Genomic DNA, 23,507 nt, shown 5'->3' with positions numbered 1-23,507 from the left:
GAGGATCTGATAGAAATGGGCAAGTTCAAAAATTTGGCCACTTGCTCGGTGATTGATTTGTCTGAGTTCTGAAGTAATGAGGTCAGTAGGAATTCAGTAGGGTGAGCAGGAAAAGATTGTAAAATGGGATTCAGAAGATCATTCCTAGCCCCTTGATAAAATCTGCAGAACTGTAACACATGTGATATGGTTTCCACCTCGGTATTATTACAAGGACAGCATCTGTTGAGCAGTGGGGTTTGATTATATCTGCCATCTAAAACTTTAGAGGGAAGAACGTTAAGTCTAGCTAACGAGAATGCTCTCCTGTATTTGGGAATTGTTAACCAGCGCAGGTAGGGCATCCCATCTTTGCAAAAGGAGACTGGTAAGCCTAAGGACTTTGGGGAGCATGGACCCCGAGTAGCACTCTGAAGGTCTTGCATATCTGTGTTGAGCAGCCTCTGTTTCACAATTGATTTGGCACTTGCTAGATCCCTAGATAGTAACATAGGGGATGAGAGCCCTGCCGAGTTGGTTTTACTTGTCACCGCCTTTGACCAGGGAGATTCAAAATGGTCTGACAAGGTCTTGGATACCAGGGAATTTGTTGGAAGTGCCAATTTGCAGCAAAGCTGGAAGTGGATAACATGGATCCAAGCCAGACAGTTTACATTTGAATTTATACAATTCCCCAAAAAGTTTATCCTTGCTTACCCAGGTAGAGAAATCATCAAGAAAAGAGGGCACTGGTTTTTGGTTTTTATGTTTTGTTTTTGCATCGGTTGTTGCCAAAAGAGAGCAGATTCAGATTGGAAGCTTATGCTCAATTTATCAGTGGTTCTGGAAATAGTGAAGCACTGTGGGAAAACTGTGAATTAAACATAGCCCTGATATTTAAACAAAGAGTGCATCAGACCCTTACACAGAAACAGAGAAAATAACTTTGGTTCGTAATTGAAATTTGAGTGCCCAAACCATTTATCTTTACGTTTGTGTTTTAGTTGAATATTGCATTGAATATTATTACAGAAAAAGAAAAGGTTCAGAAACAGGACTAATGTACTTCCTGCTCTCTGTACTCCTCCCAAAGGGAGACTCTTACATCCTTTCCATTCCAAGTGAGATACAAATGCTCCAAATGTGCCTCCACCTGACTGTATGGGAAGCAAGAAGTGCAGCATTTAGGACTTTACAGAGAGGTGCAGGACACGAATTGTGAGATAACTGCATTTCCTGTCCCCCCCCCTCCTTCTCTGTCTATCTGATCTTTGCATTGCATGCAAATAGTTCTCCTTTTCGTTCTTTTATTTAATCTGACTATTGATCTATTCTCTTCCTCAGCACCCCCATTTCTCCTTTCTGTCCTTCTCTCTCTCTCTCTCTCTCTCTCTCTCTCTCTCTCTCTCTGTGTGTGTGTGTGTGTGTGTTTGTGTGTGTGTGTGTCTTTGTAGTTTTCTTCTGATGCTTATTGTGCTTGTGGAAAGTACGTGAGCATTGAACACACTCTCAGAAAGCAAGTCATACAGAAGCTGTTGGGTGTTGCTTTTATAGAGCTAAAACCAGGGACGTCAGCCAGTTAGCTAGTTTGTAGCATATAGCAAGTGCAAGTACCTGGCACACATTTCACGGTCAATTTACAAGCTGTCCAACCCACTTGTCTCCAGCCTTGATTGTCTAGCAACCAGATATAAACCTTCCAGATAACGCCAGATCTCAATCCTTCCTGAACATTCTGTTGCCCATCATGGCCAGTATGCCAGGTCTATGTCACTGCTCCTGTATGATGTGTTTTCCATAGCTGAACTGGTTTGCACATAATGCTTACCCATGGTTTATTTTACCCATGGTTTGTTGACCTACCCATGGTTTTTCTCAGTCCCAGGGTTTGCTTTCCTCTTCTTTTGCCTGCTCCTTGCCTGTATAGCAAATGCTTTTAAGGTGTTGGAGCACTGCCATCTAGTGACTGGGTTTTTTTGGGTTTTTTTACCACTCTTGCTCCCCACCTCTGTAACCTGGCAAAACAAGCCATGAAATTCCCACAGTTCTGGGTTTGCATGTAAACCTACGGTTAAAACAACTTCACACCCCAACAACATAGGTCCTCTTTCTGGGTTGTTAACAAACCACAGTTTGTTAGCATAACTGGGTTCACACATGACTCCTGCACTTAGCTGATGTACTAGACAAGTTCACTGCTCCTCACCTTTCTGTAGGCTACTTTTAAGGTTGTTGGGTTTTTTTTAAAAAAAAACTTCTGTTCCCGTCCCTCTCACCCATGTAATCTCCAAGTGACTGAGCTAAGGCTCCTACATTTGCCATGTACCATCCAGTTCGCTCAACTCCTTAAAAAAAAGAAAAAAAAAGAAACCTGTTCCATCAACAACAAAAATAGCAGAAATTACTAACTATGCTGCAGATCTCTGCTAAAAGGATGGGCAAAGGGTGTCACTATTTTTTAATCTTGTTTATAAAAAGCACTTCTGGCAGTTTGTGACACGGGCACTAATCAAAGTAAAAATGGTCTTGAAACAGTCTGTAGTGATCAGGCCCTCCATGAATTACACTTAAATGTTCAGAGCCATGACAAGATCCTCAGGCAATCTCAGCAGGAATTGTTTTTCTAAAACATTCCCAATCTCTAACACTAAGGCGGGTGTACTATACAACTGGGAATATATGTAGAAGAGGACTGTGTTTCATTTGCAGATGTATTTATTAGGAAAAGGGGTGGGGGAACCAGAGTCTTCACACATTCCTCTCTGCCTCCTGACAGGTGTGCATAGATGGATGGATAGATAGATAGATAGATAGATTTCTCCCTGATGGGAGACTTGAAGACAATGATTTCAAGCATCTTTGGTGCATCGTTTAGATGTTGAATGACAAGCCATAGACTGTCCGCAATATTTTTCAAGCCGCTAGTGAGATCCTTGGGTTCGATGAGATACTGGGTGCTTCCAGATGGTAGGACTCCTAGTGCCAGGGCCAACATCAAGGGTAGGCATGGTTGGGCCCCTGCTGTTTGGGACCTGGAACCCCTGAGCAACTCCTTAAAGATCTCTTGCCTCCTTCAGAATCCTACCTTCCTTCCTTTCTCCCCCCCCCCTTCCCCTCAGTAACGTGGGGTTTAGGCTGTAGATGTAGAGTGGTTGGCACATCAGACACTTTAGGTTTAACACAACAGTTTACTAGTATATTAAAACAAGCAACTTACAATTCAAAGTATTTAGTCAATAGAGCTGAGTGATACAAAAGGCATTAAAAGAAAATAAAAGTTGCAAAAAGTTACCCTAGCTGCATTTAGGCTTTTTCAGCTGCTTCTTTCTCATACTCTCATCTTTTCCTGCTCTCCCTCTCTCTGGCTGTCTCACTCTTTTACACCCTCACCCCCCAAAACAGAAAGTAGTGTTTCAATCTTGAAGAAATGAGACTTAACTGGGGAAATGAAACTTAACCAGGGAAATTATTCTTAACAGGAGAAATGAAACCACTCCTCTCAGGAATACTCCCTCCTAACGGGAAAACCCCCCAGAACTTTAAGGCCTGCCCTTTTTACTTTGCCTCTGTAGGCCTCAAACCTTTACACCTGCCAAGGACCCCCCTGGACTTGCGCCTTCTCTTCACCATGGCAACCTGCTTGTTCACTTGCCTCTAGCGTTGGCTCAGACGACGGTGGTAGAGAGAAGAAGGAGCAGTAGATGCCACAGCCTACCAGCTCACTGGTTTTCTTCCTGTCAAGCAAGCAAATGGTAGCAATGATGAAAAAGAGGAGGAGGAGGAGGGAGAGGGCCTATTGAGAATGTCTTGCGCAAAGGCCCTTGAAATCCTGGAGCTGTTACTGCCTAGGACTACCTATTGAAAGACTTTGTGGAGTTATTATGTTCCTCTTTGACACATTTTTGTCGGAAAGAGAAAAAGAAGCAGGGAGACAAAAAGCTTGGTCTAGGAGCTCTCCATGTCCCAAAACATCATCCTAGGTATTTGCATTGTTGTGGCATTTTACTGGGAAGTTCAATAAAGTTCCCTCACAATGATCATGGGCCATATAGTTCAGTGGCAGAACACATGTTTTGCACACAGAAGGTCTCATATTCATCCCCTGGAATCTCCAGGCAGGGCTGTGAATGACCCCTGCCTGAAACCCTGGGGAACCACTGCTAGTCAGTGTCTGAACTACGTGGACCAGCAGTGGTTTCAGTAACAGGTCTCCCCATATTCTTATTTATTTCTTACATTATCTCACACCTTTCTACCAATGCATTGTGCAGCTTTTCCATCTTTTTTTCCTTAACAGATTATTTTCTAGTAAGAAAAGAAAGCTGGAAAAAGCACTTGGCCAACACAGGAGGGCTACAAATTGAAGATGATTTTTTTTTCTGACACTGCCCCCCCCTCTAAAATTCTGTCAAAGAGGCAGGCCATGAATGAGGCAAAGTCTTGTCTAGAAGCACCCACTGTGAAAGGTTTAATTGCCTGGTTAATGTAAAGCAAGGCCATGCTTTCCCGCAGTCTGTTTGCCCAATTTATAAATCACCAGTCAGTGGTACAAATGAAAAGGAAAGACTTCAGTAACTTTCAGGTTCCTGGTTTCTCCACCAGCTGCAATGCTTTTTTCTTTAAAATTTTTGTGAGGTGACAACTATAAAGCCCTCTCTTTGCTGTTCTGGATTTTATATGGATTACATCACTGCAGGTGTGCAACAAAAATTTGCTTGAACCAAAGTAATCTTGAAACTGGGTGAAGAGCTTAGAAAATTAATATTTAGTTGAGATTGGGATGGGAGAAATTCTCAGAAGAAGTTACCTTAAAAAATCCCTCAGAGCAGAGGGCAGACAACTCAGTGTGCCCATGTTTTCTCTGTCAGGCATGCAGAAATCCAGCTGCAGCAGATTTCCCCAACTTCAGAGTTTGCCTATCATGCTAACAGAATGAGGGCTTTGCTAGAAAAAGACAGAATTTTGGATGAATTGAACCCTTCCATTTATTGAGAAAATCAACATTATGTACATTTGCATACACCCACCCACCCCAAATTAATATTTACTGATATTCAGTTCTAACAAAATGTCAATTTTTTTTATAAAAGACCAGTGTGAAAAAGCGACGAGAAAATAAATGAGAAAGACACACAAGCTACAATTTGAGATTTCTGGGAGCTCGGTCCATGGTCCCCTTTGGTTTATGAGCTGTCAGCAGATATTGCCAGTACATTTTACTATTTTTCATGAGGACTGGGATCTTGGGTTTTGGAAAAACAAAGGTCTATGCAGCTTGTATATTTATTATTTAGAGAATTTATATCCTGCCTTTCAGATATAAGAACCCCAAAGCAGCTTACAATATAGATGAAAGGCATATATAATCAAATCACTGTAATATCACAATAAAATAATAAAAGAGTTGAGAGTTTACAGAGCAGCAATAAACTAGTTATAGCAGCAGGGCACAAAGTTAAAACAAGCCAAAAGCCTGGTGAAAAGGGAATGTCTTGACCATTTGCCTAAATAATAAAGCAAAGGAAGCCAACTAGATTCCCCAAACGGGCTTTCCACAGAGAATATCAATCATAAAGGTGGACAGATTCATATGGCTTTAGTGTAGTCACCAGCACTCTACAGTTTGCCTGGAAATGAATTGGAAGCTAGTGCAAGTCATATAATTCCAGAGTTATGTGCTCCCTGAAGCAGATCCATGCCAACAACCTGGCTGACGCATTTTGCACCAGCTGAAGTTTCTAAACACTTTTTAAGGGCAGCCCTAAGTAGAATACCTTTCAGTAGTCTAATCTGGATGTGACCAAGGTCTGCGCAGATCTGCTTTTTTCCTTGGAAAGTGTGCAGCTGCCAATTAGCCATAAGCTATGCAAAAATACTCCGGACTACTGCATCAAGCTGCACACCCAAGAGCAAAGTTAGGTCAAGGAGAGCCCCCAGACTAGAAACCTGATCCTTGAGGGCAGTGCAACCCTATTCTGAGTAGGTTGTACCCCTAGTCCCAAAATCATTTCCCCACTGACTAATAGCTCTTCTGTCCTGTCTGGATTAAAGCTCGGTTTATTTGCCAACATCCAGTCCACAGCTGTACTCAAACATTTGTTCAGGTTGTCCACAGCCTCCTTGGCATTAGATGAAATGGAGAGAGAGAACTGGGTGCAGTCTTCATATTGGTGACACCCAACCCTGCATCCCTGGACAAGCTCCCCCTGGGCCCTGCAGCTTCATGTAGATGTTGAACAGCATGGGGGACAAGACAGAATCCTGTGGGACCCCATAAGCCAAAAGCCAAGATGTCAAGTAACAGTCTCCAACAACACTTCCTAGGACAAACCCCCACCCTGATAGGCAGCACTGAAAAACAGAACTTCAAAGCCCCACCCTGTTCAGGCAATTCAGAAGTGTTCCATGGTTGACGGTGCCAAAATCAGAAGTCCAGCAAAACCAACAGGGATGCACCATCACCCACCCACCCCATCTAACTCCTGGCATAGGTCATCTACCAGAATGACCAAGGCTGCTTCAGCCCCAAACAGGGCTGAAATCCAGATTGGAAAGGATCAAGTAAACCAAGAAAACTTGAAGTTATGATGTTGTTACAGGGCCAGCCCAAGGGCTTTTGCTGCTGGTGCAAAGAACAAGATGGTACACCCTCCCAATGCAAAACCTGGTAGTTGAATATTTCTTCACTGGCGCTGATCTTGAATATTTCTCCAACACTCCACCACATCTGAAGGCAGCAAGGGCTTTTTTTCTGTCTGAACATGCATAAGATTGTGTGTTTATGTAGAAAAATACATATTAGTTTTATTTAGAAAAATCTTAGTTTTATGTAGAAAAGCGACTAATTTTAATCTATTAAACCAATCTGCTTCTACTGTCCGGAAACAATGTTTCAGTGTAATCACAGTTTAGTCTCACAAAATGCATAAAAACTGTTCCTCCTTGTATCAAAATTATTTTGCACCTGTTAATATTAATAGACATTATATGTTTGTTTGTTTTGTCAGAGACGTGGATACAAATATTCGCTCTATCCATATGAATACAATACGACAAGTACTTGGTAGAATGCAGAATTCTGTGTCGGCCATCGCTCTGGTCCCTTGGTTTTATGGCAATCGCAGTTCCCCATCAGAATTTGCTATCAGACCTGGAAGGGATGTTTAGAGAGGTCTTACATCATTCCCCATATTATTTCTGTGTCGGTAAAATAGAACCTAGCAGACTCAAGGCTTTTGCTATTGACCTTGTCATCTACACACATTTTTTTCAGTCTCTCTGGAAAATGTGATCTACTGTTCACTCCCCACCCCCCTTAGCTCCTTTGCGTCAGTCTCTCTCAAATGTTTTGAACTCAGAGATCCAATTCTATTTATTTTCTCCCTTACTTAGCGACATTCGTCAGTGTACAAACTTTAATCAAAATGGCTCCTTCTTTGCTAACTCTAGACCAGGGCTTAGCTATAACATGATCTGCTAAATCAAGTTGAAGGATAGTATAATCTTGTAAACTATTAAGGGAAAGGTCTGGTATAGCCAGCATAAAAGTTTCGGAGAAAAGAAGTGCTGGGAAACCAGATGGACTGCCCAGCCTCTTAATATCAAATGTAGGGCACGTACATTGTCGCCTGGGATGGGATGTTATGTTCTTCTGCTCAGGTGGATATAAAACTATCCTGCTTCTTTTCAATGAATGTCAAACTATTCCAGGATGCTGCATAGAGCTGGACCATACCTTTATAGTGAAAAGTGACTTGATCCATGCTAGAGCTGTTCGTGGAGCTAGGGAAGACAGGAAGGGCTGGCCCTACCATTAGGCAAAATGACATGGTGGGCTTTGGCAGCAAATACTGGGAAGTGGCAGCAAGGAGTTGGGAGGCCAGGTGGCCAACTTTGTGCTTCCTAAGCTAGCCTGTTGCCTTCAGGTGTGGTGGAGGATGCTGTCTTTTTACCAGTTGTTGAAGAAAGATCCAATTGTCAGTCCAGACAGTTTTTATACAAGGAATAAGAAAGGGGGTACCAACTTGTTCTTTACCTCAGGCAGCAAAATGTTGGAGCAAGAAGCAGCTTCCTCTTGGTCCAGCAACTGAAGCTCTAATCCCAGCAAAGATTCTGCTGGACTAAAAAGATACTGTAGAGATGGAAAAAGTTCAGAAAAGGGCAACTAAAATGTTCAAGGGGCTGGAGGTAGGCAAAGATTCTGTGCGTGAAGAACAGGAAACCAGGAGAGAAAGGGTGACTTGAGGTAGTGGATGAAACTGGAGAGTGAAACTATTTCCAGTATAGGAAATTCCTGTCTCTCCTGTTCTGCTTCACCCCCTGTCACTCACCCGCAGTGCTGAAGCTCACACAACTCAACATACACATGTCACCTCAGGAAGAAGGAGAGAATTTCCTGCATTGCCCAGCCCTTTTCCTTTCCTGTCTTCCCCTTATATCCCCCCCACCCTACAACATTCCTGGGTTGGTTTGTTGTTTAAATTATACCCCACGTTTCATTAAAAAATCTCAAGGTGGCATACCTGGGACACCACTGCCTTTTTTCTCTCTCAAAACAATCCTGTGAGGTAAGTTGGGCTGAAAGGTCATGAATGGCCCATGGTCACCCAATGGTTTTCATGGCTGAGGGGGAATTTCACCCTGGGTTTCCCTGGTCCCCAGATCTCGTCCAATATTCTAATCACCTCACACTCACTCACACACACACACACACACACACACACCAGACTTTCCATCTGTGTTGTATTCATCACAATGAATTAACTACAGTGCCCCTTAAGGGCAACACAACTGCCAACTTACTCCTTCCTTTAGCCTAACAGAAATTCTGCTTCAGGCCTGTGTTCAGAGCCCTGCCAAAACCAAAATTAAACCTGTTAAGTTACCAAACCCTGTCCAGAACCCAAATCACTAGTTGAGGTTCAACAGACAACACACCACCCTTCACTCTCCCCGCCTACCGCAACAGTATGGGGAGAAGGGCTGTCGAATTTGGATAATGACTAGCATTTTTGTGTGTGTTGAGGCTGACATCTGGGAAAGCCTGGAGCTGAAGTGGCTAAATTGCTCCTCCATTACACCCCTCAGCGTACTGACAGTTCCTTCTTTATTATTCACTATTGGGGGAATATTGAGGCCTGTGGTCGTGCGGGTGGATGTGAATGTACATCCAGCTCAGAAAGGTTAATGCCAGAAAAGGGAACAATGACTCTTCTTTCAGTGGGAAGGAAAGCCATCATCGTGGCCTTAGCCAGATATGATGTTTGTGTTCTGGATGACAAGTTGAGTAATACTGCTGCAGTTCTCTGAGCTCACATGTGCCTCATGCTTTAATCCGTCGCTGCAACATCATCACCCTGTGGAAAGTCAGGAGAAAAGCAGAAGGAGGGAGGAAAAGAGAGGGGGGAGAGACCTGGCATCTGAGTCACTGGAACTTTGGTGGGGTTTTCCTTTAAATATATAAACATGATAGGAAATCACATTAAAATGTAAGTTGGGTTTACATGCACTGCACTCTGTGCTGGAGTTTACAGAGAGTTTTGCACTGCAGGTAAGAAGGGTCCAGGGGCTTTTATTCCCCCCCTCCTTCTGCCTAAAAGGTTTCTTTAACATTGCGCTAGATGCAAAAGCTCATTTCTCTGATGGGTTTAAATTTGGAGATTCTGGGATAAATCGTCATGCTCAATGGCTTGGCAGTTTACACATCAATACCCTAGAATGCTTTTCCAGACCGCTTACTCCAGAGGGTTCTTTCCTTGGTTCCAGAAGTTATGAATTAACTGACAGGTGTGTATTCGCTTAACGGAGCCTTTATTTCTTTTAACAGCTTTGAAATAGGGAAGGACATAGGAACGGTCAAGGCTTGTTAGAAAGTGGCCCTGTATGTGGCACTTTCTTTATGGGGTGTTTGCATGGAGGAGAGCCATGAGTCAGGTATGCTTTAAGGTGGATTCCTGCATTGAGCAGGGGGTTGGAGTTGATGGCCTTATAGGCCCCTTCCAACTCTACTATTCTGTGATGCTTTGTGGTGTGTGGGTTGTGTGCGTGTACAAAGGCACACTCTCAACAGCATTCAGCCAGAAACTACACCCGCTCTTCTGTGAATACCTTGTTGGTTTTGCTGTTTTTGAATTGCGAAGCATTTATCTATGCTTGATTCCTGCTCCTCCACTCCTCGCTGTTTTTCTCTTGAAATATGGAAACAAATCAAGCTACATTTGCTCTTAAACTTTTAGAGAGGTTGCCCGCTCAGCACGTTGTCCTTTATTGTTGGGAGGGAAAATATGTTATTTATTTATAAACTTGTTTAAATTGCTGTGGAATATTTAATTGATCATAAACTAACATGCATGGTGACATTCTTACTTATCCTGGGCTGCATGTTTGTCCATTCCTCTATTGCCTTTACTATTCATTAGGCCAGATGTACAGAGAGTGTGCCCTAACATTCACCCAGCAGAACAACTGTGCGATGCAGTGGAAGGATGGATAAGCTGTCTTTCAGGGAAACTGGTCTTCCGTTGCTGATCTTTTCACTGAGAACCAGTTAGAACACACACCCTTTCTCACATTTCCCGCTTTCCTTCTGACCACCTATCATTTAGCCTTTGTATGTTTTCTTACCCATTCTAAAAGGCTGAAATGCCTCTCTAAGGCTCAGTTATTGGCAGTCAAGAGCTTTAAGCTAAAATATGCTGGTATATTGACTCCACCCCCTTTGCCTTCAGCCCTGCCCACCAATGGAAAGCAATTCCCGTGAGCTCTTTTGAAATTGAATTTGCCTCTTGGGCTGAAAGGTTTTCAACCCTTCTGCCTTAGAAGCAGGGTGTTTAGGGCGGCAGAGGTCTAGAACAGATGACCATGATTTGATCTTCAAGATATAAAGTGGTAGCAAAAGTCTTTGCGATTTCAGGTTTTGCACTAACGGAGCCAGATTTTGATATACTTAATGAGCAGCATGTTGTTCCATTCATTGCCCCTTTTCTCTCACTGAAAACAAGTACCAAAGAGGAAGCAGCCAAGGTAATGAGAGCCAGACCCAGAGACATTTGCGATGCAGCAGCAGCAGCACTAGGGAAGGGTGATAACGGAGTAGCCTCAGTCTCCATGTAAGCTCCCCACATGCAAAACGGACGAAGGGATTTCATTTCCAAGACGACATCACCAGCTATTTTTGTCTTGGGTTGGCTCTCTGACTTTGCTAATGCACCTTAATTTGAATTGGAGACACACACACAACCCCGCTAGCCTCCTTTAGAAACACTTACGAGGAGAAAATGAGAATTGTGTGCCACCTCCGAGGATTTGAAGTTGAGACATTGGAGGTAAAGTAGGAGCACAGTATCGTTGCTAATTCTCCACAGCCACAAGGCATTTCTGCACTGCTACAAATCTGCCTGACAGAGCTATGCTGGGTGCACTTTAATGTTCACTTGACTTGCGTAGTTTGCTTCAGACCTTGCCCCAAAGCGGTATCTTTGCCTGCTCTACAGACGGTTGCCGGCATGGCCTGCAATGTGGCAGAAGACGTATTCGGCATTTATAGAATTGCGAATGGCGTGGGATGGAGAAAGGGGGCATTTTTCTCCCTCTCTCATGCTGCTGATACATAGGGTCTGAAAGAACCTGATTGATAGTAAGTTTAGGACTGACAAAAAGTCACATAGTGTGTGATTAACTAAGGGCACAATCCTGTGCAGAAAGAAGTCCTACAAACCCCAGCATTCCTTAGCTAGCTGTACTGGTTGGGGAATGATGGGAGTGGTAGGACTTTTTTCTTTCTGAACTTGCATAGGATTGCACCTAATAATAATAATAATAATAATAACAATAATGGGGTGGTGGCTGTTGCTTAGATGAGTTTCATGAGGGGCTAGAGGGGAACAGCCCTTAGCATGGCCTTAAACAGGGGGGAAGAGTTGACAAGTACTATTCACCCTCCCTCAACCTTCCTTTTGGGTAGAACTACAGAGGATCTTTCCCCAGATTCTCCATTCCTGTGCCTTTTATCAACAGCCCCCAAGTAGGGATGGGTGCTTTGCACTTTCAAACCAAGGTGTGAATGGAAATGTCATTATCCTTTGAAATTCGCACTCCTTCAACTTTTGCAGAGTTCTATTAAAAAAGGGCATATGAAGTGTGCATATTAGAGAAACATTCACACAAAATGGGTGCATTAGTGAAAATTATATTTGAAATGCATTGCATTAGGAAAATGGCTTGCAAAAATGTGTATGTTAGGCAAAATCCCATGCAAAAATGCAGAGATTGGGAGAAATGAACATGAAAATACATACAAAGATTCACACAAACTTCTCTTAAGTTCAGGGCAAACTGAATTCTAAAGTTTGGGACAAACCAAACCTGAAACAGGAAAAACGAGAAATGGAGAGAAACTGAAATTGACAGATTTGTCCATCCTTACCCCAAGCCACGCCCAGTTCTTGGTTCCCTTTCCTTACACAAGTGTAGTCACCCTGTTTATCTTCCCTTGCATCTGTTTTCCTTTCCTTATATGAGTTGTGAACTTCCTTGGAAATCCTTTGTGATGAGGCTGTCCCTTGCTATCCCCTTATGCTTGTGCACACACAGTGGTATAGACACTTTGACTTCTGTGAGCCCATTGCAGGGGTGGCATCAAGGACAGGCTTGGTTGAGTACCTGCCAAGGGCCCACATCCCAGCAGGGGCCCCCTGACAAAATCCCCCTGGAGTTGCTCCTCCTTTTCACCCTTCCAATCTTCTTGTTTACTTACCTCTCACCGTGGTCCAGACAACAGTGGACCACGGTGTGAAGGAAGGAGGAACAGTGGACCATATTGCCTGTTAAGTGGATCTCCCTGCCTGTTAAGCAAGTGAGTGATAGTGATGATGGTGATCATAGATTAGTAGAGTTGGAAGGGACCTTCGAGTCCAACACCCCTACTCAGTGCAGGAATCCACCTTAATGTATACCTGGAAGATGGCTGTCCAGCTGCCTCTTGAATGCCTCTCGTGTGGGAGAGCCCACGACCTCCCTAGGTAATTGATTCCATTGTCGCACTGCTCTAACAGTCAGGAATTTTTCCTGATGTTCAGCCGGAATCTGGCTTCCTGTAACTTGAACCCATTAGTCCGTGTCCTGCACTCTGGGAGGATCAAGAAGAGAAACTGTCCCTCCTCTGTGTGAAAACCTTTCGAGTATTTGAAGAGTGCTATCATGTCTCCCCTCAGTCTTCTCTTCTCCAGGCTAAACATACCCAGCTCTTTCAGTCTCTCCTCATAGGGCTTTGTTTCCAGACCCCTGATCATCCTCCTCTGAACACGCTCCAGCTTGTCTGCATCCTTCTTGGAGGGTGGTGCCCAGAACTGGATGCAGTACTTAAGAGGAGGCCTAAGCAGTGCCGAATAGAGGGGAACCAGTACGTCGCACGATTTGGAAGCTATAGTTCTATTAATGAGGAGTAGGAGCAGTAGCAGCTGGTGGCAATGGTAGTGAGAAGGTTGATTCATTGATGGAAGGGTCCCATTGAGGGTGCCTTGCCCAAGAGTCCTCAAAAAACTGGAGCTGGTATTGACCCATTGCCTCCTGCCTCTTTCCACCTCATCCGCACAGTTAAATGTAATCTCCCTGTACAGAGGCAGTGTATCTCTGAATATGAGATAACTGGGGACAGACAGGAGGAGGAGGAGGAGGAGGACATAATCTCCATGCCCTACATGTTGGCTGTCTGGCTGCTGTTGCTAAGAGAATGTTAGACTAGATGCACCTTAGTCTGGCCCAGCAACGACTTGTATTTTTATGTTCCTACAAAGGCAGCTTCAGGTGCCTTTATACACATTGTTCCTATGGGGTATACATTCATAATATTATAGAACAGGCAGCATCCAGCTGTTAGGGAAGACAATCCATTGTGCCGTCCCTGTCCCCCCCGCAGATTAATTTGGTTGTAGATCATAATGTATGTTAAACATTGCACAAAAATGCTTCAGGAACAAATAGCTTGAGATGACTCTGGCAAGTAAGCCAAGCTACACATTGCAAGAGGAAATAACCCCAAGATCACAAAACAAATGTGACTGTGGGCAAAGGACATGATCTCTTCCTAACTCTACATACGGCAACTGCTGAAGCCATGAACAGGAATAAATCTCATATCCTATGGCCCCTAGACAGAGTCGTGAGGGGAGGCAATAGGAGAGTTCAGATTCCTGGATCTAAGTTTCCCACCCCCCTTCCCCTTGCAGCCAGCGCAGAGAAAACTGCCTCTCTGAGGTTGCAAAGGTGACCTAGGAGTGGAGGGAAAGGGGACATGCCAGTGGGAGGGGATGTCTGGGGAGGACAGTTTATGATGTAATCCCAGACCTCCCCAGCCTCCTTCCCTCCTACACAGGGCCTCTGCCAGACAGGCAAAAAAGCCGTCTAGCCAAAACGCAGAATGGCAGGAACACGGAGACGAAGATCATCTCTGCTGCTCCTCCCATTCTGCATTGGATGGCTGTGAGGCTTATGGCCATTCCGATAGGTTTTATTATTTTATTATTATTTATTGAATTTGTATACCGCCCCATAGCCAACGCTCTCTGGGCGGTTTACTTAAGATTAAGACACTTGAAAACAATTTACAACAATTAAAAACCACAAAAATATGCAAGATACACATACATTTAAAACTGCTATAACAACTTAAAAAAACTATGAGCCTAAAAAAATAGACCCAGGCTCATCACATATTGCTAAATGCCTGGGAGAAGAGAAAAGTCTTGACTTGATGCCAAAAAGATAACAATGTTGGCGCCAGGCGGGCCTTGTCAGGGAAATCGTTCCACTGTTGGGGGGCCACCACAGAGAAGGCCCTTTCTCTTGTTGCCATCCTACGTCATCACAAAATAGATTGTCTTCGTCGTAGTTCCTTAACTCTCAGTACCTGGTTATGTCTCTTCCTGATACCCTGATGGAAGCAGGGATGGAAGAGAAGGAGAGCACAGTCACATTTCTGACTCAGTTTTGAGTTATATGAAACAGAAAATATCAGTTGCGGCACACTCATTTCCTAAATGGATTTGAGACAGGGAGTGGCAGGGACTTTGATGGCAAGCAAAACTAAAGTTTAATTTTGTGCCCCCTCTCAGAACCTAACCTTTGAATAATTTGACTTGGTAAACTCGGGATCATTTAGCTTGCTTAGGCTGCAGGTGGGCAACCTATGACTTATAGTCTGCACATACAGCCCACTGGCATTTCTTAGACTTGTTTTCTTTTTTTGGAATAAAGGGTATGTTCTATTCTCCAGCAATTATTAATATCTAAAAGTTCAGATCTGCCTGGAACCCGTGTCCGTTGACTTTGGAGCCTTTTTTTTTATCCCCCCCCCCCCCAGTAAAACCAAAGGTGTAGGAGGCGGATTGTGGTTATTCAGTGGTAAGGATATACTGTGGAGCGACCCAAGCAATGGTAGCAGTGCATGAAATCTGCAACAAAGCCAAATTTGCCATTTTGACCTTGAAATTATTATTATTAATTGTTATTATTTAAAATTAGCAACATATGTTGAGAATCATGTCTAGCTCTGCTCAGGCAGTTGCTGGGTATAAATGAACATGTGCAGAAGTCTGATCAGACATACGTTCGCTGGCCTCAGCCCCAACATCCACACCCACAAATATGCATATATATCCTTCTGTACACATAATGTGGTACCCTGGAAAGAAGCTCTGGATTCAGGAACCTACGTCTGTTTGGGTAAATGTGTGCAAATGGTACATTTGCACGGTACACTGTAGAAATAGTACACTCGAACGTATGATTTGGGGCAGAGTAGGAGATGCAACCCTTATCTTTTCTCTCTGTATGCTCATTTGGATCCAAATGGTCACCAGAATTATTCCTTAATTGCTATTTCAATAAATTACCAACTTTAAATAATGTTCTGTAAATACTGTCAAATTATATATCTCCTCTTTTCTGAACTGTTCTGATTACCCCCCCCACCCCATTTCTTAAATTTGCCAGATTTTCAGTAAAAAACTAAAACCCTCTCTGCACTGGCACAGTGTTTAACTCCCAATGTCTGGTGTACATCGCCAATGGTACATTCATCCTTCCTTGAGATCTTGCATTTCATAAAATCTCTTTCAAACCTTTTCTAAACCTGAGAGCTCTAGCTTCATATATTATTTTCAATAGCCATATTCTAATATTTATAAAGGAAAGGCTCTAACGGCATCCAGCAGCTAGCGTTATTTATGGTGCGCTCACGGAAACCTACACTTGCAGTTTTTTAGCGCGACAGGATTCCGAGGGAACCCACGCGCTAGCTAGCGCTGTTGATGTTGCACAAGCATTGTTTTCTGCTAGTGCAATATAAATAGTGCTATGGGCCACAGAACATGGGATCCTTCCCAAAGTTTTAGGTCAGCTCCACCATAAAAGTAAAAGATCAGTGTCAATCACAGCAGGCATTCAACAGCACAAAGTATTTTAAAATTCAATTCCTGACGTGTCATATATCTATAGATAATCTTACATTGGACTTCCTTTCTCGTTGGCTGGTGGCCATTCGGTAAACCGACCCTCCATGTAGGATGTCGTGCCGTGTGAACCTGACGAGGGTGTGTTGTTGCTGTGGTTAACAAACGGCCCAGAACCCATGGCCTGTTCCAGGTTCTGGATTGGCTTGTTAACTACGGCAACAAGCCCCGCTGACCTGGGTTGCACAACTTGGCAAGCTGCACTGGTGAAGGAAATTGGGCTGGAGGGAGCTGTTGTACACATACCTTGTGGGTGGGTTTCCCGTGGGCAGCTGGTCGGCCAATGTGTGAACAGAATTCTGGACTAGATGGACCCTTGGTCTGATGCAGCAAGGCTCTTCTTAGGTTCTTATGCATATCCCCACCATGGCTTATTTCCCCCTCTGTGATTGTGCAAACAGGCCCACTGTATCCATCCACTCCCCCACTGCCATTTACTCTGATGGGTACGAGCACTACAGGGTCTCAGAAAAAGGCTTGTTTCACACAACATGCCAATCCACACTCAGTGGTTGAGTGTGAGTTTTTGTTGAACTGTGGGTTGTTCGCTGAACCATTATTGTCTGAACCCAGGACGTTTTCTGCAGCACGGCTTGTTAATCATGCAGTGTGGCTTATTTTTCTCGAACAAGCCACCTTGGGAACCCATTGTTTGTTGTTGGGTAATTCAGGGTGGTTAAGAAGCAACACTGCATTGTTAACAAGCTACCCTGCGGAAATGTCCTGGGTTTGGACAACACACTAACCCATGGTTCAACAAAAACACACACACTCAACCATTGAGTGTGAGTTAGCATGTTGCGCGAAACCAGCCATCACCTAATCCCTTTCAACGAAAGATGTTGGGGATTGAACCTGGATCCTTCTGCATGCAAAGCCTGTGCTCCACCCCTGACTTATGATCCTTTCCTTAAAGATTTGGGGGCTAAGCTCAATTCAGCTCTGTCTGAATTATGTTCTAGCCTCCACCTGGTAGTGGTCAAGAGGAACAACTGCTAAGGGATCTGTGGTGGGGAAGGAAGAAAATAAACAGACCCCAGAATTCACAGTATTTAATTTCCATGATTTTTCACACATCGGGAAACATCACTCTGAGACTTATCACTCATCACCGCCTAGCACAAATTTAGGCACTCCAGTAATTAATTATTATTTGCTGACCTACTTCTGGATGTGGAAACTACCTCCACTGAAAGGTATTTAGTTTGGGGGTGGCTTCATGTGATTGCAAAAGTTTGTATATGGTGTTTAACCTGGGATGGCTGATTCACACACACAAGCAATTACCTTATGCTGCAAACATTGGATGCTCTGTGTGTGTGTGTGTGTGTATGACCTCACCCCAAGAATATATTTGAAGACTTTTCAAAATTCATATTAAAGTTTGTTTGTTTTTTAAATTAAGGATGACAATCTCAGAATGAGAAGACTGTAGATTAAATGTTGCTTGGCATCTGTCAGATTAATAAAAATGATATGCAAATTATATTAGTTACATGCCAATGAACTATGCAAATTAGGAGGAAGTTTGTCTTATTGTGTATTATTTTCATTATAGCCCTTACTGCTGAACAACTTTTCTGCCTCTGGCTTAGGCCAGCCATCAGGGGCCATTTCAGATTTCATGAGGGAGGAGGGGTGTGATCCAGACTTTCATACACACAGAGATAAATTGTAGCAATGCAGTATATTTTAGCAGCATTCGCTCTATTTATCCATTCCTTTTATACCTCATCAGAGAGCTATCAACAAAGGTCAGTCACCTTGTTTTCTAAAAGCACAGAAAGATTGCCCTTGGCTTGCATAGCTGCTACATAGGCCTATTTAATTGTTGATAACAACAACCACTTATTGTGCAGATCAAGTAATATTGCCACAGATCTTGGCATTCTGGATAAATAATAATGAAGTACTAGTGAGATTACCCTTCACACTGCTCTCCGTAAAGAGTACTCCTGCAGCAAGCCACTTCAGTAAGCAGACTCACCAGTGGAACTTGGTTACGGAAGTATCTGTTAGCCCCGTCCATCATCTGACTTGGAAGATAATTTTCACTTAGCAGTTTGTGAGGAATTGCTCCAGTAGCGCCCAGCTTTGTAATGGGGAGGTCATCCTGATCCATCTTTTCAAATTGCTATCTATAGGTAACGATGACTCTGCTAGGACAGCTTTGAGGCAAGTTAATCAACCATAAGCTGCATTAGTAGTATGACTTGAATTCCCAAATAGTAGGGTAGGATGAGACCCAGCAGCATGACCCACTCCAGCAGTGCTCAGCCTCAGGCCCTGGGGTCAAATCCAGCCCTCTGGCATTCTCCCAGAGAGCCATGCCTCTTTCCCCACATCACCATGTGGCTCCCTCACCCCCATCCCTCCAAAATATTGTCTAGTTTGACTCTTAATCTTGAAATAAATGCTGTTGTTTATGATGCTTGCATGAGAGAGAGACAGGCTAACAGAAATCCTTAATTTCACAATTGTTCTCCTACCTTTAAACATAAATACATTCTGTAGCAGGCAAGCAGGTAGAGTGCCTTGATCAGAGATTTTGGATTTCTCTTCTGAGTTGTAGAAAGCTCTGTCACCCTTTGCTCAGCTGAAAGGCCAGAAGATATGCAGCGAGGCCTTTTCAGTAGTGGCACCTGCTCTCTGGAACATTCTTCCTAAAGAGCTTCAAGTGACTCTCACCATTTACTTTCCCTCCCTATAGTCAGATAAAAAGCTTACACATTTGTGGGCCTTTTCGAAACACTGGGACTAGTGAGATGTTATTGTCATTTTGGATTTAATTACTGTTTTGGTATTTTGTTTTGTTTTTTCTGTGGAACTGTATTTATTATAATTTTGGATGTTTTCAAAATATAAATTGGTTTGTTGGCTGTAATGGTGGCAAATAAATACTATAGTCACTTCCTGTTTTCAACACTTTTGTTTTCTCTTGTGTTGTGATGCAGGTATGGCCTCCCATGTGCAAGTTTTCTCCCCTCACACCCTTCAATCAAGTGCCTTCTGTAGCGTGAAGAAACTGAAAGTGGAACCAAGTTCTAACTGGGATATGACTGGGTACGGCACACATAGCAAAGTCTACAGTCAGAGCAAGAACGTGCAATCCTCTCAAGCAGCTGCCGCCATCAACGCCTCTCTCCAGATCCCGAACCCCAGCATCCCTTACGAGCAGACCATCATCTTCCCTGCCAGCACGGGGCACATTGTGGTGACATCCGCCAGCAGCACCTCCGGTGTGGTTGCAGTCTCTGGGCAAGCCTTGGGTGGACCGCACAACCTGATGCGTCGAAGCACTGTGAGCCTTTTGGACACCTACCAAAAATGTGGACTTAAGCGCAAGAGCGAGGAAATCGAGAACACAAGCAGCGTTCAGATTATCGAAGAGCATCCACCAATGATTCAGAACAATGCCAGTGGGGCCACGGTAGCCACCACCACCACGTCCACTGCCACATCCAAAAACAGTGGCTCCAACAGTGAAGGGGATTACCAACTAGTGCAACATGAAGTGCTGTGTTCCATGACCAACACGTACGAAGTATTAGAATTCCTTGGCCGGGGAACCTTTGGGCAAGTGGTCAAATGCTGGAAACGTGGCACCAATGAGATTGTGGCCATCAAGATCCTTAAAAACCATCCTTCTTATGCCCGGCAAGGTCAAATTGAAGTGAGCATCCTGGCCCGGTTAAGCACTGAAAGCGCAGATGATTACAACTTTGTCCGCGCCTACGAATGCTTCCAGCACAAGAACCACACTTGCCTGGTCTTTGAGATGTTGGAACAGAACCTCTATGATTTCCTAAAGCAAAACAAGTTCAGCCCATTGCCCCTTAAGTACATTCGGCCAATCCTGCAGCAGGTAGCCACAGCCCTAATGAAATTGAAAAGTCTGGGCTTGATTCATGCAGACCTCAAGCCAGAAAACATCATGTTGGTGGATCCGTCTCGACAGCCGTATAGGGTCAAGGTCATAGACTTTGGTTCTGCTAGCCATGTGTCGAAGGCTGTGTGCTCTACGTACCTTCAGTCCAGATACTACAGGTAAGAGATCTAGAATATTAGTGTGTGGCATTATTTCTTGAAGGCATCTGCTGTGGTACTATAAAAAGCATTTAACTCAGCCAGATGAACCAGGACTAGTGGAACCCTGTCAAAGATAAAAATCCACTTTGGTTGTAAGGCAACTCTATTTTATTGAGCTGTATGGAGAAAGTCCTACAGACAAAGAACTTGTCAGCTGGCAGTGTGAAAAGCAGGTATATTTATACAAAGTAGCAACCAATTAGCAGTTAGTAAAGTTCTAAAGCAAAACAAAGATCAAAGAAAACTTAATTGTACCTTATCAACAGACGGCCCGTTAAAACTCTTTTCACCTGGTGAAATGCCCTCTTCATCACAACAGTTCAAGCTGCAGGAGCCCTGCCCTCTTTTGTATCTGGTCAAGGGGGCAGGGCTCCTGCAGCTTGAACTGTTGTGATGAAGAGGGCATTTCACCAGGTGCTGCATGCATACAAATGACACCTGCTGAAATTCCCTGTTCTGTACAACTATTAAAGATACAGGAGCCTGGTCCTCCTTTCCACATAGTCACCCTAAATGTGTCCCTCCCATTGCTGGCAAATTCAGCATTGGAAGGAAATGGTTTTTCTTTCATCCACAGACAGACGAAAAATACAGGAAGCCCCGCCTCTCTCTTTTCTTCCACCCTCCTGGCAAGAGCCAACGAGGTGTAGGAGAGAATGGAGCGCTCCAATCACAGAGTGCTCCGTCGAGAGCATAGGATTGCTCTCTCACATGGTTATGCTTCTGGAAGTAATCAGTGATGTAATTCTTCAGGCTGATGGATTTGATCATAATACGCCCGGCGAGTTCTTACTGTGGCTTATATGTTAAATGCAACAGATGTTTCCTCTATGAAAATGCAGGTAACAGCAGTGCTTAATTTGTCAGCAGCATGGGTCTCTTAAAATGCAGATTTCAGACACTAGAGGGGGAACCTAATCAGGGCTGAATAAGAGTTAATTTCCAGAATGTGGAAGTTTGACAGTGTAGCATTGCAGCAGCCAATGCTTATCTTTGTGTCCTTTTGTTCTGAGAAGGAAGAAAAGAAAAAAAAACAGCGCTTCTCTCTTACCTTAGAACGGGTTCATTAAAGGAAATGTTCAGCCCCAAAACAGACCCATCCTAATTTAGATCAAGGGTGGGCCAAAGACAGGGGTCAGAATTGACTTAGAGATCTCAAGGCGCTTTGCAGTACATCTTCAAGAGTTTCCGACTCCTAGGGTGTCCGTATGAAAAGGAGGACAGGGCTCCTGTATCTTTAACAGTCACATAGAAAAGGGAATTTCAGCAGGTGTCATTTGTATGCATGCAGCACCTGGTGAAATTTCCCCTTCATCACAGCAGTTAAAGCTGCAGGAGCCCTGCCCTCTTGACTAGTTACAAAAGAGGACGGGGCTCCTGTAACTTTAACTGTTGGGATGAAGAGGGAATTTCACCAGGTCCTGCATGCATAGAAATGACACCTGCTGAAATTCCCTTTTCTATGCGACTGTTAAAGATACAGGAGCCCTGTCCTTTCCATATGGTCACCCTACTAACTTCCAATGGTTCAACAACAGCACCGACTATAAGCCCCTCCCCTTCCAAATTAGATTGCTCTAATGAAGAAAGCTTGAAGGGAAAATCGGATGTCGCTCTTTTGTGTGAAAGGGTTGGGAGCTCAGTTCTGCTACTGGAAACAAATGATTGGGCTGAGCATGTGCTCAGAGGCACCCTTGTCCTTCATTCTAAGTGTACTGAAGCCCCCTGGAGTCACCATTTTAAATCTGGCTCCAATTGGTGGACCTTGAGGTTCTAAAAAAGAAGCAAATTAGATCCATCAATCCTTAGAGCCAAAATGGACATTACTTTAAACCTGTGTCTGGTAGCTCTGTCTCCCCGCTCCCATTTTTGCTCCAGAGTAGGTGCAAGGCTCGCAATCTGGATTTCAGAAGCCGTCCTACCTACATCCTCACACTAGAGTTCTGATCTAAATTAGGGCTGCTGAAATTACTGTAGAGTACATTTTTTTTAAAAAAAAACACCATATAACTGCTAGATACAGATTTAAAGTCATGTCTGTTTTGGCCCTGGTCTGTCCACCCCTGGTTTAGAACAGGCATGTTGTTTTCTGTTAATGCATCAAAGCTTTTAAGCTGTCATTAGCTTATTGGATGGAGTGGGAGAAGGGGAAATTCTTGATAATCAGAGCAGTACCTGTGGTCGTACAGAGCCAACTCAGGTCCTCACATGGACCTGGAATAGGCATCCGTAGGAGATAGAAATGAAAGGGGAGAAATGTTTGATTTTCGGAGACAAAAGGAGTGTTTTTGTCATGGTGACTGGGAAATGTCTGATGAGATTTGTGACTCAGAATTTGAAAGTGGTGTTTGAAGGCTGCCACTTTTCAGGTCATCAAGCCCGGTTTAACTAATTCCTTTCCTGACTGGGAAGAAGAGAACAGCAGTTCACTGAAAATGGTGAGCTGGGATGAGTTACTACAGTAGGAGGTAGCTAACAAAGTCATAAGGAAAATTCATATTGTGCCCTGCCTCTGCATTTTCGGATGGCAGTATGTGGGGAGCATAAGGGGATGCTGGTGAAACAAAGGTCTATTCTCCACCAGAAAATAGACAACTTGGTGCTACAGGCAACAGGCAACAGGCAACTTTAGAAACCTTTGAAAAGAAAAGAATTTGTTTTTATACTGGTTTTGTTGCCAGGTCATTAGGAAGATGAATGGCGTGGCATTAAGAAAACATAAATTGCACATGAGTGTGATTAAAAAAACAAAAAACAAAACATCCTAACAATCAATTCTATTAGGTCAGATAATGGTCTTTTTTAAAAAAAAGGAAAAAAGCATGAGACGTTGCTTGAGATAATTAAAATCTCTGCTTGACAAATGAAGAAAATGTTATGGGTGGCTCCTGAAATGGCAGCAGGAGTCATCTTGTAAGGATGGATTCATCT

The 23,507-nt window shown here is 43.7% G+C and overlaps 1 protein-coding gene across 3 annotated transcripts in view; it reads left to right on the top strand.

The window, feature by feature from the left end:
- HIPK2 (homeodomain interacting protein kinase 2) overlaps positions 1-23,507 on the top strand; it is a 197,653-nt gene that overhangs the window by 48,871 nt on the left and 125,275 nt on the right. For 2 of the 3 annotated variants that reach the window (XM_063133341.1, XM_063133339.1), the window contains exon 2: positions 19,442-20,534. In XM_063133341.1, coding sequence (XP_062989411.1) covers positions 19,442-20,534 — 1,093 coding nt within the window. Of the gene's footprint in view, positions 1-11,564; positions 11,615-19,441; positions 20,535-23,507 lie in introns of those variants that run through there. The other variant, XM_063133340.1, reaches the window with a different exon arrangement.

This window comes from Elgaria multicarinata, chromosome 9 (assembly GCF_023053635.1).
Source record: "Elgaria multicarinata webbii isolate HBS135686 ecotype San Diego chromosome 9, rElgMul1.1.pri, whole genome shotgun sequence".
Lineage (NCBI taxonomy): Eukaryota > Metazoa > Chordata > Lepidosauria > Squamata > Anguidae > Elgaria > Elgaria multicarinata.
Note: the sequence above shows the minus strand (reverse complement) of the source record. Positions and strands in the feature narration are given on the sequence as shown.